This window comes from Tasmannia lanceolata, unplaced genomic scaffold (genome assembly GCF_043159265.1).
Source record: "Tasmannia lanceolata isolate RefF3 unplaced genomic scaffold, GAP_Taslan_0.1 ptg000005l, whole genome shotgun sequence".
Taxonomy (NCBI): domain Eukaryota; kingdom Viridiplantae; phylum Streptophyta; class Magnoliopsida; order Canellales; family Winteraceae; genus Tasmannia; species Tasmannia lanceolata.
In genome coordinates this window covers 4,593,727-4,609,654 of record NW_027518682.1, presented here as the reverse complement: position 1 = coordinate 4,609,654, position 15,928 = coordinate 4,593,727, and the positions used below count along the sequence as shown (strand labels likewise).

At 39.7% G+C, this 15,928-nt stretch overlaps 2 protein-coding genes across 4 annotated transcripts; one reads left to right on the top strand and one right to left on the bottom strand.

The window, feature by feature from the left end:
- The first annotated feature begins 634 nt into the window (after positions 1-634).
- On the top strand, positions 635-12,987 carry LOC143877167 (RNA-binding KH domain-containing protein PEPPER-like). Of its 2 annotated transcripts, XM_077379044.1 has the most exons (7): positions 636-779; positions 810-1,091; positions 6,281-6,533; positions 7,416-7,564; positions 7,649-7,930; positions 12,113-12,307; positions 12,486-12,987. In XM_077379044.1, the coding sequence occupies exons 1-7, from the start codon at positions 753-755 to the stop codon at positions 12,690-12,692; spliced, it is 1,395 nt and encodes a 464-aa protein (XP_077235159.1). In that variant the 5' UTR covers positions 636-752; the 3' UTR covers positions 12,693-12,987. The 2 variants fall into 2 exon arrangements, with proteins under 2 accessions (XP_077235158.1, XP_077235159.1); XM_077379043.1 differs by having other exon boundaries at positions 635-1,091.
- A 213-nt stretch (positions 12,988-13,200) lies between these two features.
- LOC143877168 (expansin-like B1) lies at positions 13,201-15,834 on the bottom strand. 2 transcript variants are annotated; one of them, XM_077379047.1, is made up of 4 exons: positions 15,006-15,834; positions 14,302-14,587; positions 13,927-14,059; positions 13,201-13,631 (listed from the first exon to the last, which is right to left on the bottom strand). In XM_077379047.1, the coding sequence occupies exons 1-4, from the start codon at positions 15,259-15,261 to the stop codon at positions 13,434-13,436; spliced, it is 873 nt and encodes a 290-aa protein (XP_077235162.1). In that variant the 5' UTR covers positions 15,262-15,834; the 3' UTR covers positions 13,201-13,433. The 2 variants fall into 2 exon arrangements, with proteins under 2 accessions (XP_077235162.1, XP_077235161.1); XM_077379046.1 differs by having other exon boundaries at positions 13,202-13,631; positions 14,967-15,834.
- Between the last annotated feature and the right edge of the window lie 94 nt (positions 15,835-15,928).

The window sequence follows — 15,928 nt, the reverse complement described above, 5'->3', positions numbered from 1 at the left end:
AAAACCCCATCTTGTTAGAAGTGGAAAGCGACTCTTCCAATAATACTATGTTGTGCGTCAAAGGACATAGCGGAGGCTCATCAACCTACTGAATGAGATAAAGTGATTGTTCTTCTACTCTCATTTCTATTTTCTCGAAAATCCCTTGGAGGAACAACATCAAATTCAATATTGGGGTATTTTGGTCATTTTGGTAGAAATGAAAATTTTCTCGAGTATTGAAGCTCTGCCTTTTGTGTAAAATGATTTGAGGACGAGAATACCCTTTCAAAGGCAGCAACACGAAGACGACTACTCTCAATACCCTACGCAGGTGGGCCAGGCCATTGACTGCACACGTGGCCTAGGCATCTCCTCAAGCTTCTTGCTAGCAGTTGATCAAATTTTAAATAGGGAAACGATACGAGCACAGCTGTGTTTTGATATTTGCACCAACTCTTCTTGTCTTTTATTTATTTATTTAAAGGGCTGTCAAAGTAATTGCAGTTCCTAAAAAGCCCTCACAAGCCAAATTAAAAAGAAAATGCAATTAATTAAAATACGGTTGTGCTGATATCATTTCCTAAAGAAATCGAAGCCACGTGCCAAAGATACAGCTTATAAAACCCTCCACAACGCATTTTTGCCCGCGCTATAAATATGGCGTGGGATCCCATTCACAAAATCCAAAAAAATCCAATTCGATTTCAGTGTGCTCTCTAACCTAAAAGCCCTCGTATCCTTCCTTTCCCTTTTCCAAAACCCTCTCTCCCATGGCTACCGCTCTCCCCTCCGATGATCCCATGGCTACCGCTCTCCCCTCCGATGATTCCACCGGAAACGGAAACACCACATTACCGGAATCTGATCCAGTCCCGGCCACTGCGACTGAAGAATCTGATCCATCTTCTCCGGCACCGGTGCCGGCACCTCCGGCCGTCGGGAAGAGATGGCCGGGATGGCCGGGGGACAGCGTGTTTCGGCTCGTCGTCCCCGTTCTTAAGGTCGGGAGCATTATTGGGCGCAAGGGCGAGCTCATCAAGAAGATGTGCGAGGAGACCCGGGCCCGCATTCGCATCCTCGATGGCGCTCTTGGCACCACCGATCGCATCGTGAGTCCCATTTCTAGGGTTTCGGATTCTTCTGTTTTCATTTCTAGGGTTTCGGATTCTTCTGTTTTCATTTCTAGGGTTTCGGATTCTTCTGCTTTCTCTTCTTCTCGTATATTATTTGTTTTCTTTTTTTTATCGGATGAGAGATTGGAAAATGTTCTCTTAGACATCATAAGTGTTTGTGTATGAGTGTCGTGTTGATATCAGTTGCTTTTTCTAAAGGAAGATAAGATTAGGGTTTTGTTCATTTCAGTGCTATTTTCTTTATGAAAGATGATTATTTTATTCATTGGCTGGTTGTAATATGTTTAATTTCAACAAAAATGGACATGAGATGTGAGAGATGTTGATGCCCCTGTAGATATGTAGTTGTGTTGAAGAAGATAATGTTATTAGGGATTTGCTAGGGACCATCGTATAAGGCATTTCACGGATGGGCTGTTGCATGTGAGAGCAGTGACCTCAGATGAATCAAATGAATAAGACAAAATCTGAGCCTCTGTGGTTGATCTCACATGCAACAGGCCATCCGCGAAATGCATTATGCGATGGTCAATAGCAAATCCCTTATTTCTATGGGGAAACAGAGTGAGTTTTGTAACAGCCGTGGAAAGCTAATTTTTATTTTTATTTTTTTGAAATTGATCGCCAATTTTATTGGTAGAAGAAAAGACCAAGATGATCATACAGAATGGAAAACGAAAGATAACAAAATTGATAAAATGGAAACAAAAGAGAAATTAGGGCGGAGAAGAAAGGGCCAAAGCTTCCTTATACACGCCGTCTCTAGCAAGACTATCTGCCACCTTGTTGGTAGTGCACATGAATAGAGTCATAAACACTGTTGGATAGGATCTCACCCAATCAAACATCTCATCAAACAAACTGTCAAATCTCCAACGCGGTTTTGGAAAGCTATTTAAAACATAATGAGCAGTTCCGATATCAATCTCACTCTCTCTCTCTCTCTCTCTCTCTCTCTATACACATACATACGTGGATTCTTTCAAATGGGCTTCTAAATGGGCAAACCATGCCAGATTTCAATATTTTAGGATTCTATGCAATGCTTTTATATATCTTTTATCTATTTATTCTGAATACTAATATTGGTAAGTTGTTTATATGGAAATAAAACATTGTATTTACTTATCCAATTAAAATTTCAGATATATTACTTGTTATGACCATATTGTTATGTTAAAAATTAAAATTTGAGAATTTATTTAAATATTTTAGTGAATCCGTATATCTTTCTTTTTTAGGTTTGTCAAATCCGACAATCGATACCCATATCGTATTCTAACACTCATACCTATACTGATGTGTTATACCCACACTTCTGTGATATATATATATATATATATATATATAGAGAGAGAGAGAGAGAGAGAGAGAGAGAGAGAGAGAGAGAGAGGGAATGCTAAACAAAAAGGCACCCTTACAAAAACCAGCTGCGAGGCCACCCCCATTGGATCAATGTCATCAAAGTTCACTAATTTTCTATTTCTTTTGCAAATTTCATTGATATTATAAATGCATTTTGATGATGTGGATCCAATTGGGGGGGGGGGTGCCTTTGCAGCTCATTTTTACAAGGGAGGCCTTCAATTTTGCACTCTTTATCTTTTATTATATATATGACAACCAATGCAAAGGCCAGGCGAAATGGAATTCCAGAAACCATACGTGAAGCGAAAGAGGAAACCCTGCTAGAAGAAGTCCCAACTCTAGAAACAGAAAGAGAAGGACGAGAAAGAGAACCAAGAGAGACATCCAAATATATATATATATATATATATATGTGTGTGTGTGTGTGTGTGTGTGTGTGTGCGTGCGTGCGTGTAGTTTTCGTCGTTGCTGGAACTATGTGGTATGGTTCAATTGTTACTCCCTTCACCTTATTTGGTCACACTTGGAATCAGGAAACCTTCAAGCAAGAAACATATCGAAGAGTTTGTGCTAGGGTAGCCGAAAATGTGAGTTTATCGGGAGCTTGGTCTAAAATTCCTACAAATTTAGTTTGTTATGATTACATCAGTAATAATCCAATGAAAGGGGAGGGGCATTATTCAACATGTGTGCTGTATACTAGTATTCCAGACCATAGATGCAGGAAACGACTAGGGGGGTGGGGTGGGGGTGGGGGAAATGCGTTTCCGAAACGGGTACGAAACGCTCTTCGGAAAATTGTGAAACGTATGTGAAATGTTTGTGAAACGTCGATGAAACGCGTTTTATTTCCATGGAAACTCGTTTCTTGGAATTTTAAGACTTTAAAAGGATATATTAAACCCCCTTTAGTTTACTGTGGACAGCCCTATCTAGTTTAGAATTATATATATTATATTCAAGATTCTAGTACAAGCATTTTCCTATTAATGTGTGTTACCATCGCATTTATGTGTTTCACTAGCGTTTCCTTTAGGTTTCACGTATGTTTCACTAGCGTTTCCCTTGTGTTTCCCAAGACGTTTCCCAATGCGTTTCACGTGCGTTTCTCTATCGTTTGTCGTTTCTCGTTTCCCCTTTGATTTTTTTCACGCGTTTCACGTTTCCGTTTCACGTACCGTTTCCCGAACTGGTAACTATGTTCCAAACCCATGCAAAGGGGAGGGGCATTATTCAACATGTGTGCTGTATACTAGTATTCCAGACCCATGCTATGCATGGGTGTAAAATGGTGGGCCCCACCCTAATGCATAGGCTTTGGTAGTGATTGTGGACCCCATCCCATAATAACATGAGGTGTGAGATTGTTGGTGGAAACGTTAGTTAGCAATTATCTATTTTTACAATTATATATCTCTTTACCCGGATCGGCATCTTCATTCTAAAGAGAAATACTTGTAAAGAGTTTTAAAATGGAAACATTTTGCACATTGAATGGGTATCTTTGATATATAGAAAGCTTTTAGGGAGAGAGGGGAGAGATTTTAGGGAAAGAGGAGAAAGATTTTAGGGAGATATTTTACAAAACTAATTAGAGGGAGAGATTTTAGGAAGACAAGCAAGATGAAACATTTCTTTTATTTTTTAAATTAGAAAATGGAGTAAATCACCTAGGACTTGGTGGAAGGGAAAGTACCACATCACCCCCTTGGCTTATTGCTATGTTATAATATGCGCGCGCGCGTGTGGGGTGGGGTTGGGGGTTATCTATGTATAATTACGTCCGTGTGTATACATAGATAACTGCATCAATCTCTTTACTTGGATTGGTATTTGGCTTGAGTTGCTTTTAGGCTGTTTTTGTATACGCGAAAATAAATTCTTTGCGACCCATAAATGGAAACTTTAGTTAGCAATTATGTATTTTTACAACTATATCTCTTTACCCGGATCGACATCTCCATTCTAAAGAGAAATACTTGTAAAGAGTTTTAAAATGGAAACATTTTGCACATTTAATGGGTATTTTTTATATATAGAAAGTTTTTAGGGAGAGAGGGGAGAGATTTTAGGGAAAGAGGAGAAAGATTATAGGGAGAGATTTTACAAAACTAATTAGAGGGAGAGATTTTAGGAAGAGAAGCAAGATGGAAACATTTCTTTTTTATTTTTTAATTAGAAAATGGAGTGAATGCCACCTAGGACTTGGTGGAAGGAGAAAGTGCCACGTCACCCCCTTGGCTTATTGCTATGTTATAATATGTGTGTCAGTGTGTGTGCGCTCCTATGACTTAGCCGACACTTTGAATTTATTGTCGATACACGTTTCCTGCCGTGTCCGACACGTAATGCGTGTCTACCTGTGTCGACACTCATTTGGACACTTTTAAATGTATTGCTAGGAGTGCTAGAGTTAATGTGGGCATGTGGACATGTATTTGTGTAATAATCAATAAATTTATGTATATTACGTGTCATTATTTCTTGATTTTTAGATGTTGCTATGTCGGGCAACTCATCCGTGTCGATGCTCAACACACGAATTTGTATCAACGCACGAAATGGGAACAAATCAGACATATCCCTCCCACCATACTTAATCAAGGGGAAGAAAGTTGTAAAACTCTATACCCTCCTTGGAGACCCCTCCCTAGCAACTATCCACATCGCTATTAGCGGATCTCTTGACATGTGTGAAACAGCCAGTTACTCCAAAAACTTAAGCTATTGTAGAAGGCGTTATTTAATTTTTTTATACGTACTCCCCCTCATGTGTGGTCCTCTTTCTAGGGTTGGCCAACACGTGGCACATGTGGCCCCTCTTTTTTGGTTTGGCCATTGCATGTAGATTTTTGCCATCGAGTTTTGAACTCAGGACCTTTTGGCTTTGATACCATGTGAAACAACCAGTTACTCCAAAAGCTTAAGCTGTTGGAGAAGGCGTTTTAGACTAACAACATGGATAAAAGAAATAGCTGAATCTCCCGCTTGATCTTGAAGCTCATTGAAGAGAGCTGCAAATCTCCATGGATAGATGTGGTTTCCCCTTAACCATCGTATGATGTTCAAAGAATCTCCTTCCACCACCACTTTGTGCAAGATGCTCCTCTCAAATAATTTGACGCCTTGGTGCACTACCGCACCTCCGCTTCATCGGCATCTGTAATCCCTGCAGGACCTGAAAACGATCATTTAACTAGACCCATCTCATCTCTAAGTACGCCGCCGATCCCTGCTGGACCCGGATTTCCCAATCTGAAGCCGTCAAAGTTAAGTTTTAAGAAGTCTTGAGCTGGAGGCTTCCATTCCTGCATGCTGATGGGCCTTCTATCGGAGCTCGAGCAAACCTCCCTCAATTCATTCCAAAGATCAAAAGCTGGCACAAACTTGAAAGTTGGAGTGGCTCTCACCCATGAATTCGTGTGGGCAACCACTTTAAAATATAAGTCTGAGGGGCTTTTGACATAGCCTTTAAAAATACGAGCATTATGTTCCTTCCATAGTACCCAAATTGTTTCTAACATTGAAACATTCCATAGGATCTTCCCTTTTTTCTTCCATGGGGCCCCTTGCCAGCTTTCCAGTAAATCTACTAACTGGATGCCAAAGTTTTAGGCCACCAAATAGTTGTAAGTTGTCGCATATTACTTCCTTGTGTTTCAATGGTGCCAAGCATCCTTCTTTTGTCTCTCTGTTTTTTTTTTTTTTTTTGAACGACAACACCCTTCTTTTGTCTTTTCAAATGGAATTCTCATTATGGTTTTCTTTGGCCAAATGTTCTCTGATTTTCTTTGTAGGTTTTGATATCGGCAAAAGAAGAACCAGATGCAGAAATATCCCCTGCCATGGAAGCTGTGCTGAGGGTGTTCAAACGTGTTAGCGGAATAACCGAGGGTGAGAATGATGGTTCATCTGCCACTGGAGGTGCAGTGTGTTCTGTCCGATTATTGGTCGCATCATCGCAAGGCATCAGCTTAATTGGAAAGCAAGGCACCCAAATAAAATCAATCCAAGAGAGTACCGGTGCCTCTGTGCGGGTGCTATCTGGAGGTATGCTTCAAATACTTCCCAAAGTTTTGCCCCAAATAGAACCTTTTAGACTGCAATGATTGCCTGCTTTCTTCCTATGGTGTTTTCTTTTTCTTCTCTCATTGCAAGATCAGCATTAATCATATTCAGAATTTGTTGCATTAATCTATCTCCTCTAAAAGTGATTTGAAATTTGCTCGATCCATGGAAATGTGGGCTAGTGAAAATAGCAGAATTTCAGACATGAAGGTCTAGAGTAGGGACTATTATGACATGGATCAATAGTTCTTGATAGATAGTGGAATGCACAGCTTTGGTCATATGTTTTGTTGAAGTCACTATGGTGCATCAATCTTAATTGATGGTTGGTGTCATAGTTAGCTCAAAGGAGGGTTCAGGTGGAGTTGAAATTTGCAAATGGGTAGATTGTAATATTCACGGGCCTTTATAGGAGGATGATGCAACAAGGATGCAGGCCAAACTTCTTTTGCCTGTGGATTGAAGGAACTCTCTTTAAGGTTAATTGTACCCTGCTGGCGACATGAATTTCCTATTATTATTCGAAGGAATCTGTACGTGGGAGAGAGAAATCTGTTCCTTGTGTTTTTATAGTTATTAATTATATTATTATATGGCATATGCTGAATGATTGCTTCTTCAATAAATTTCCTATTATTATTCGAAGGAAAACGTATGAGGGAGATGGAGATCTGTGCCTTGTATTGTTATAGTTACATCATTATATGGCATATCCATTTGATGCATCTCTTGTTAGAGTACATGTATAATGTGCCTCTAGGTATTCGAGGGCCAGATATCTATGAAATTATTTTCTATATCACAATTCTACAAAGAATTTTTGTTTGCTGACAAGGTACATGACACTCAAACCTCTTGTGTCAGATGTGGTGCCACTTTATGCCACCTCAGATGAGAGAATTGTAGAGATACAGGGAGAGTATTTGAAAGTTCTCAAAGCTCTTGAAGCAACTGTTGGACATCTCCGGAAGTTCTTGGTTGATCGGAGTGTTATTCCTTTATTTGAGAAAACTGTAAGTTTATTCTGCTTGCCATAATTGGGTTTTTCATGTTTGCTTAGGATTGTATCCTAATATTTGTTTTGGTCCGTTTTGCAGTATAGTGCACCAATTTCTCATGACCATGCTGTAGACACCTGGGCTGATAAAACACAATCCTTGATCCATACAGCCTCGCTAACTGGGATTAGCAATGATTATCCTCGGATTAGCAATGATTATCCTCTTTCATCAAAGAGAGATTCTTTGTTTCTTGATCGTGAAACACAGCTGGACCCACATATTCCACACAGTGGAGTCTCTTTATATGGACAAGACCCTGCAATTAGTAGGTTACGTTTGTCAGGACTTGGGCGTGATCCTGCTGCTTTAATTACCCAGGTTTGTTTCTTCCCCATATATATCATGACATTTCAAGTGGATTTGCCTCCAGAATTAACATTTTTTGTACTGATTGGGAAGTTCAATGTTTTCTGTTGTAAAACATTGATAGCAAGGGTTCAATTGCTCACATGTGGTTGCTCATGCATTGATGAGGGGAATATTATGTTTGACTGGTTTTGATAAATGTGTCATAAGTTTGATTCGCCTCTCTATAGTATCAAATATATAGGTTTTAACCTATCAACCCATTTGGATGATCATGACTAACCTAGAGGCATCAATTATGCTTAGGGCCCTTGTTTGATTGTTACTGATCAGAAAGAATAATAAAGTTGTTACTCGATGTATAATGAAAGATGTTCACATCTTTCACTATGAAATAGGCAATAGTTGAGCTCACTTCTGGCTTTGGAGGCACATGTGATTTTAGCTCTACCTTATGCATGGTCTATAAACCCTTTATCTATAGTTTGCCTCTGTTGCATGTGTATTTCTTGTTATGCTACTTGGGTTCTACGTGCATATATTTTACACAGGGCTTACTTTGATAGTTTCTTATTGTTAAAATCCCTGGCCAAGGGATTGAACTTTTGTGGTTTGTCAAACGATGAAGTTATATTGTTCTGCTTTAGCTGCCTATTTGTTATTCTGGTATACTACTTGGATAAGTGGAATTATATATATATATCTTTCTGATCTTTATTGTTGAAATTCCAGGCTAAGCGTTTGAGTGCTTTGACCCTTCTACGTAGTAGTTGTGATGTGGTTGTTTTATGTTGAGGCCATTGGTGCAAACAATGAAGGGAAGGAAAAGAGTAGTCTAAGCTGTTGTTGTGTGTAGGTTGGGAGGACCATGATGATAAGGTCATCCCCTTAGTTCAGATCGTCCGTGATATAGAAAAATTCAAATAAGTTAGAAAATCATAGATCTACAAAACCAGCAAGGGATATTTTTTTTTTAAAAAAAGTTATAGAACTTCAAACCAGAAACTAGAGAATCATAGACCTGGATATTAAATAATAGAACTTCTAATGAAGTAGAAGACTTACTAGACTAACAAGTAATGGATGACCAAAATATGTAATCACCATTCACCCAACAATTTTAGGTTAAATTTTAGTTTCTGAAAGAGGAATTCTAAGCACGGTAACAAATTGTATTGGAGGAATTCTAAGCCCGCTACCATTAGTGAGAATTACTCTCTCTCTCTCTCTCTCTCTCTCTCTCTCTCTCTCTCTCTCTCTCTCTCTCTCTCTCTCTCTCTCTCTCTCCCTCCCTCCCTCCCTCCCTCCCTCCCTCCCCCTCCCCTCCCCTCCCTCTCCCTCTCCCTCTCCCTCTCCCTCTCTCTCTCTCTCTCTCTCTCTCTCTCTCTCTCTCTCTCTCTCAAATAAAGAGTTTCAACCTAATAAAAGAGCATTCACCCTGCCTTCTTTGAAACCCTTTGTATCTAATGGTCCGGGTTGTCTCATTTAAATGGTTATTTAACTGTCTGTGGACCCTATCGAGGCCAGGTTTCCAAAAAATGATCCAACAAGTTCAACTTGATGGCACAAGTTAGCTGCTTTCTTTACTTTTGGTCATGTTCCTTCTATGATATCTTTCCAATTTCTGAAGAGGTTTTGAGTTGATCATTCTTCCCAAGTGTCCAACTGAAGGTTTGGCTTTTAATGTCCCAAATAATTTTTGCTACAGATTAAACTTTATTCTCAAAGATTTTCATGGTTCTTTTCCTTTCAGATGCTCCACACCACTGTGGAACGAGTCATACTCCATAGGGTTTGACTTCTCATTAAGATTTTGACACCCCATTCCTCCACAAGGCAAATAAAAGGATCCAGAAGCACTCAAATAACTTTTTTTTTTGAAAGAGAAGCACTCAAATAACATCAAACCACTTTAGTACTTATTTCCATACCATTTTAATTACCTTGCAATGGAGAGAGGTGGTTGCAAGATTCCTTGGCTTATTTTCACATCACTATTTGCATTTCAAAATGTCTTCCTTTTAAATATGTCAAATTTTTTGGAATGACATCGTCCAACAGAATCTTTACACTGACTATAGTGGGTATAGGAGTGCTCCAAATTCATCCCATCGAAAAGAGCATCTCTCATTTGTAGCAAGACATTTGAAGAACGACCTTATAATAGAACACCTAAAGTATCAACAGCCTACACTTTATGGCCCTCTTCAAAAGCAGACACTGAAACCTCTTCAAGCAAATTCAAGAGCTGAAGGAGACAAACAAACTTGTCTTTTAGATTTTGATGCAGGCCTAACTCTTGATAAAAACTCCTATATAACAAGACAAATAAAATCTTGAACCACTTATTGAACATAACTCTCCCATACGAACTGCCCCATCTCTCCCCATATTTCCCTGTGAATAATAGTCCTTCAAAGGGCTTCCTTTTCTTCACCCAGCTTCTGTTAACCGCTTAAATTATTTCCCTGTGAATAATAGTCCTTCAAAGGGCTTCGTTTTCTTCACCCAGCTTTTGTTAACGGCTTAATTCCTTAGTGCTAATTTCCTATGTGAGGGCTTTGACATTGCACTTTGCACACATCGTCCCTCTTGACTTTGCTAGATGTCTTGTTGGTTCCTCACTTCCTCTTCACCGTCACACAAGAAGTCTCTTAGGAGTCTCTCAATCTTCTTGGTTGCCTTCCCTTGGGTTTTGAAAAGTGACATGAAGTAGATCGCTTATAGCCTTATACAATGCTTTGTTCTCTTGTAGAAGACCTACTTTGAGGTTATGTGAATAGCATTCTGATTCTCAGAGAAGGTAAGTTTGGCAATGATATCATAATGAGGGTGATCCTTCTCTTAGAAGATACATAACTCTTCTTCCGCTTGGCAATGCCTTTGAAGGTGTATCCAAGCCAGCAGGTAAACCAAGTCACTAGTAGGCTCATCACTCTTTACAACCTATGATTTGTGGATACGGACACAGAGTGTCGGACACGCAAACCTCCAAACTTTAGAAACGGGAACACGGCTAAAATAGAAAGTGTATGTAATCATGATTTGTAGATAAGGATTCGTGTGTCTAGTTTCGACATCAATATGAATTGTCTAAATGAGGCAAATACAATATTCAATAAAAAAAACCGAATGTCACACTTGACACGATACAAGAACATGTCACACACCCACACTAGGTCTAACACTTCCAGCAATACAAGTAAAAGTGTCCAAAGGAGTGTCGACACGTGTCGTGTCGGACACGGCAGGACACGTGAGTCGGCAATAAATTCGAAGTGTCGGCCAAATCATAGCTTACAACAAAAAACCAAGGCAAGTCACTATGTAAGTTTATTTATTAGATTCCTAATTTAATTCACCATGTCCCAACAAAACACCTAGATGTCGTCCACGAATTGTAGACAAGGTTTTAAATTTCGGTTTCGGTACTGATTTCGGACCCAACCAAAATCTGAAATTTCAGGCTGAAATTTGGTATTTCGTCTCAAAATATCAGACCGAAATTCTGAAATTTTGGCCGAAATTTTGTAACATTCTTTTTTTAAAAAGAAAATAACATTTTCTCGAAATTTCGGCCTAAATTTGGTATTTCGCGAAATTCCAAATTTCAGGAAATTTCGGTTTCGGTCCCCCACCAAAATCCGAAATTTCGGATTTCGGCCGAAATTTAAAACCATGATTGGAGATGAGATATAGCTGGATTGGACCCCCTGGTCATCAAACATTCAATCAATACTCCCTCCTCTGCCCTCTTCATCATCCTACCAAGAGCTTCCACCTACCGAATAAAGTAGCAGTGGCGATTACCTCCCCCACGTGCCAAAAAAGGCATCAAATCCTGACTGCAATTTTTGAGGAGTGCAGTCAAGGTCTCTCAAGGTCTGCCCTTCTTTGATCTGAGTTCTCGAGGAGTGCAGGGTCTACTGGATCTTTCACAAGTGCATGACTACATCAGCCTCTTGCGGTTTGCATTTTTTATCCTTAAAAATTATGTTGCATCGTGCATTCAATCTATTAGGGAAGATCACCTCCCAATCAAAGTGTGATTGAACCCATAATATCAAAGGTTGCAATTTATATATACCTCAAGTCCTCAACTACTTGGCCATGAGGGCTACTCCCACGTTAATTGCTTCTTTGGCCATGCCTGTTATTTTCCCTGACATTGTGTCTATTACTGGTTGTGGTCAGATGGCGCAGACAATGCAGATTCCTTTGACGTATGCAGAAGACATAATTGGCGTTGGAGGAGCAAACATTGGATATATACGTCGTACAAGTGGGGCAGTCCTCACCGTTCAGGAGACTAGGGGCTTGCCTGATGAAATCACTGTGGAGATCAAGGGCACTTCAACTCAGGTCCAGACGGCTCAGCAGCTTATTCAGGTAAAGAATGCTCATCTTCTTCAAGTAAAGAATGCCCATGCTCTTCTCTGATATGCAGGTAAGAATGTTTTTAGGACGGGATGCGTGCACCAAAAACACACAGATGTGGTAGGTGTAGCTCCCAGATTACAGTGAACATGGGATTATTCTCTTATTGTTCCTATTCATCTATCTCCAGGATTTTATAGCCGGACATAAAGATCCAATCCCGATCGGACATAGAGACCCGATCTCAAGCAGCTATGGCAACCTCGATACTGGTTTGAGATCCTACTCTCACTTGTCCAATACCCCTTACCCATCATCATCATCATCATTGATGTCAGAGTCACTTGGTGGATATAGGTCATCTGGAGTTCCAGGATATGACAATTACATGCTCTAAACAGTCACAATGCTCTACAATTTATCCTTTATGACTCCAGACTCGACTTTGTTAGGTTGGTTTATCTTTAGAACAAGGCATTTGCCATATAGCAGTCTCTTAAAAGTTCTAGAGGTGGGATGGACCTCACCTCATTTTCATCCTAAAACCAGTGACAATCACACCAGTCTATTCATGCCCTTCCCATGTATTGGGAATGTTTTTTGGGTATGAGAATATCTGCGATTTATTAAATTTAGGTGTTGGCACATGTACTTTTTGGTATGAAAATGTGTGCCTCTTTTGCTTGCTTTGAGTTACTGGGTTCTATAATTATGTTAATCTTTTGTTTGTTGTTTGGGAGATTTTATTGAAAGCCTCCATGAACTTTTACAGAACCAGACCCAGAAGGACAATGGTTTAACGAATCAAGAATCTAAAGGATTACCTCATACTGGGTTATTATTGCCAGGGTTTGAAATGCTTTTTTAATGTGTCAAAAGGGGAATCTCTTAATTAAGTTCATTTGCTGTGGAAGGGAAATGATGAGCAGCTCATGAAAAATAATTCTCATTTATCTTTAACGAAAGTGACACTGCATTACCCTAAACAAACATACAACCATCCTACTTTATTGCGACAGCCAAGAGCACTAGCACACACTTTGTACACAGAGTTACAAACATTTAATCTACTAATGAAAGAAGAAATTAAAAAGTAGGATTGGTCCCCTCAAAGCGTATTTAGTTGGAATGTTGAGGATTAGGTAAGCTGAATGGCTGAGTCATAGGCCACCCCTGCCTTCCAGTCACTAGGGATCACACTCCTCAGTTGGACCCACCTCTGTCCCTCATCTCCAGTTGCTAAGAATCTTAGGTTTATGGCACCCCTTGGAGGATTAGCCATGTCCCACACACCGCCATAGGCCCTACGCATCTCTCTCCATTCCTGGCAATCCTCCTGCATCCGTCCCACACATGACGTGTGTTAATTATAGTGCAAAAACTAGCATTCCTAGGTGTAAATTGGTGTGCCCGACCGCATCAAAACATGGTGTTAATAATACACTGCGAACCGAGCATGCCTTAAATCCAAGCAAAAATACACATTGCTGGGAGGTAAAATCGATTATACACTGCTAACTACATCCTTATTTTGCCAATAATCGGTTTTATACTTTGATTCTCCCAAATCAAACAGGTTACTGACATGCACACACTATAATAGTCACTTAAGATGGGAAATGGGCACACACCTGCCACAGTTCGACTGCGATGATATCCTTGTGGCCAGCTTGGTACAAGAAGATGATAGCAAGATAGTCTGGGAACTTGCTCTGCTCATGGATCTTGAACATGAGGTTGTATCCTGGATATTGGCATGAAACCCTAGAACCAAAAATTATATGAATCAATTGGTTAGTGTTAAAGGTATATGTTCATGAAGGTAAATGCAATTATCCAATCCTAAAATGCAAATTTTTTGGCTCTGAATGTCAACCGTTGATCATTACTGAGATCCAAAAGAATTGGACGGCATGGATAAATCAATAACAGCCTCATTGGGTTACAATGAGGTCAAGTTCTATTGAATTAGTTCCTCGACTAAAGATTGTATGAAGATCATTTACCTTTTATATTCTATTTCGATTACACCTTGGGCTATCAACTCTGCAGCCATGTTTGGGCGAGACAACTTTACAAAGCCGCTAGGGCTAAGAATGAAGTCGGTATTGTCGCCTTGGCCGTGATCAGTGACGACAATATTCACACCATTTTCCTTGCAAAATTGTGGTTGGGTGCACCTGACTTGGTAACATGCACCACACCCAGTGCCATCCCTATATAGCTTTGTAACAGCCCCCACATCGCCACCGTTGATATTTCGTCCAAATCCACCGTATCCGCATGCTCCACCTGATTCAATTATACCATTAGTTAATATTATCTCAGTGTCAACGAAAACTAAGGCTATGTTTGGCAACCATGAATTTTTGTTTCCATGGAATATTAGCTTTCCAAGTGTTGAGAGTGGAATGGGGAGAGGGAGAGAATAGACAGAGCATGAGTGAAGGGAGGGTGCGAAGTGGCTTAAAAATGAGGAAAACAAAAAACACTATTTTGTGTAAAGTTCTTATTTTCCCTATATTCAGCCACTTCTCACCCTCTCCCACCCTCCTTACCCATCTCCCACTACTTGATAAACCAATATTCCAAGGAAAAAAATTCCATGGCTGCCAAACATGGCTTAAATGAAAACTAACATATAGACATATGAGAGAGAGAGAGAGAGTACTTGGAGTCCCTAAGCAATCTGGGCTACCATAGTAAGTACCGCTAGAGCAGACAAAGGTGTCCTGTGAGCTACACAATGTAGGAATGAGCACCAAAAGGGACAAGATGTACGAAAATTTATGTATGAAGCCCATGTCTGAATAAATAGAAATTTCCACCTTGCTCTGTAAAACTAACAAAAATATGAAGAAGAAGATGGAAGGATAGTATGATGTTAGGCAGAAACCCAGGATAGTATGATGGGAGACAGAAACCCATGTCATATTTATAGTTGAAGGTAGGAATGAAGGTGACATGACAACCACTATTTCCACTGCCGGTCCAACGGAGGAATGTTAATGACCCACATGACCATTTTAAAAGAAAAACTAAGACTAACCAGTTTTCATTTGTATAGTACGAAGCGCAAGGACATTCTTATGTATAAAGTTGTCTCCCTTTTAGCTGTTTTTTTTTCTACTGGACAAGATCAAATGTAGAGGGACCAATAAGGCTTGGATTACTCTCCAATGGGTTAGGCAGAAAATCACTAATTCCAACCCAAAGGTTAGTGGGGTGCTTGTTTGATTAAAAATTCTAGAGGCTATGGTGTATTAGGCAATTTTCATGTTGTTTTTTGCTTCTATTTTATATGATTTGTGGGCACATGCAAATCAGTATAGTGCAGCCTAATAAATGACTTTTATGAAGGACCATAAAAGTGTCTTTCTTTCTCGTATCATAGGCCTAAGGGACACCGCAGTATTGTTGGATGAAAAGATAGCTCACTTTCATGTTGAAAAATCTTGTTGGGATTTTGGTTAGTCACATACTATTATAAACATGTAAAGATGTTCTTCAGCTAGACAGTCATTGTTGGGATTTATGTTAAAAATAAGCAGCTGATATCTGCAATACCACATTTTGTTAATGGCATTACTCACTTTTCTGATTGAATGTTGATAGCATATTGAGAATTGTAAC

Bases quoted from the DNA above. Each gene is read 5' to 3' on its own strand.
- LOC143877167 (XM_077379043.1), top strand. From the start codon at position 753: ATGGCTACCGCTCTCCCCTCCGATGATCCCATGGCTACCGCTCTCCCC. The intron at 6,534-7,415 runs GTATGCTTCAAA...CTCTTGTGTCAG, and splicing joins TGTGCGGGTGCTATCTGGAG to ATGTGGTGCCACTTTATGCC. The intron at 12,308-12,485 runs GTAAAGAATGCT...ATCTATCTCCAG, and splicing joins CGGCTCAGCAGCTTATTCAG to GATTTTATAGCCGGACATAA.
- LOC143877168 (XM_077379046.1), bottom strand. From the start codon at position 15,261: ATGTCACCTTCATTCCTACCTTCAACTATAAATATGACATGGGTTTCT. The intron at 14,060-14,301 runs GTAAATGATCTT...TTTTGGTTCTAG, and splicing joins ATCGAAATAGAATATAAAAG to GGTTTCATGCCAATATCCAG. The intron at 13,632-13,926 runs GTGTGTGCCCAT...GGACGGATGCAG, and splicing joins TCGCAGTCGAACTGTGGCAG to GAGGATTGCCAGGAATGGAG.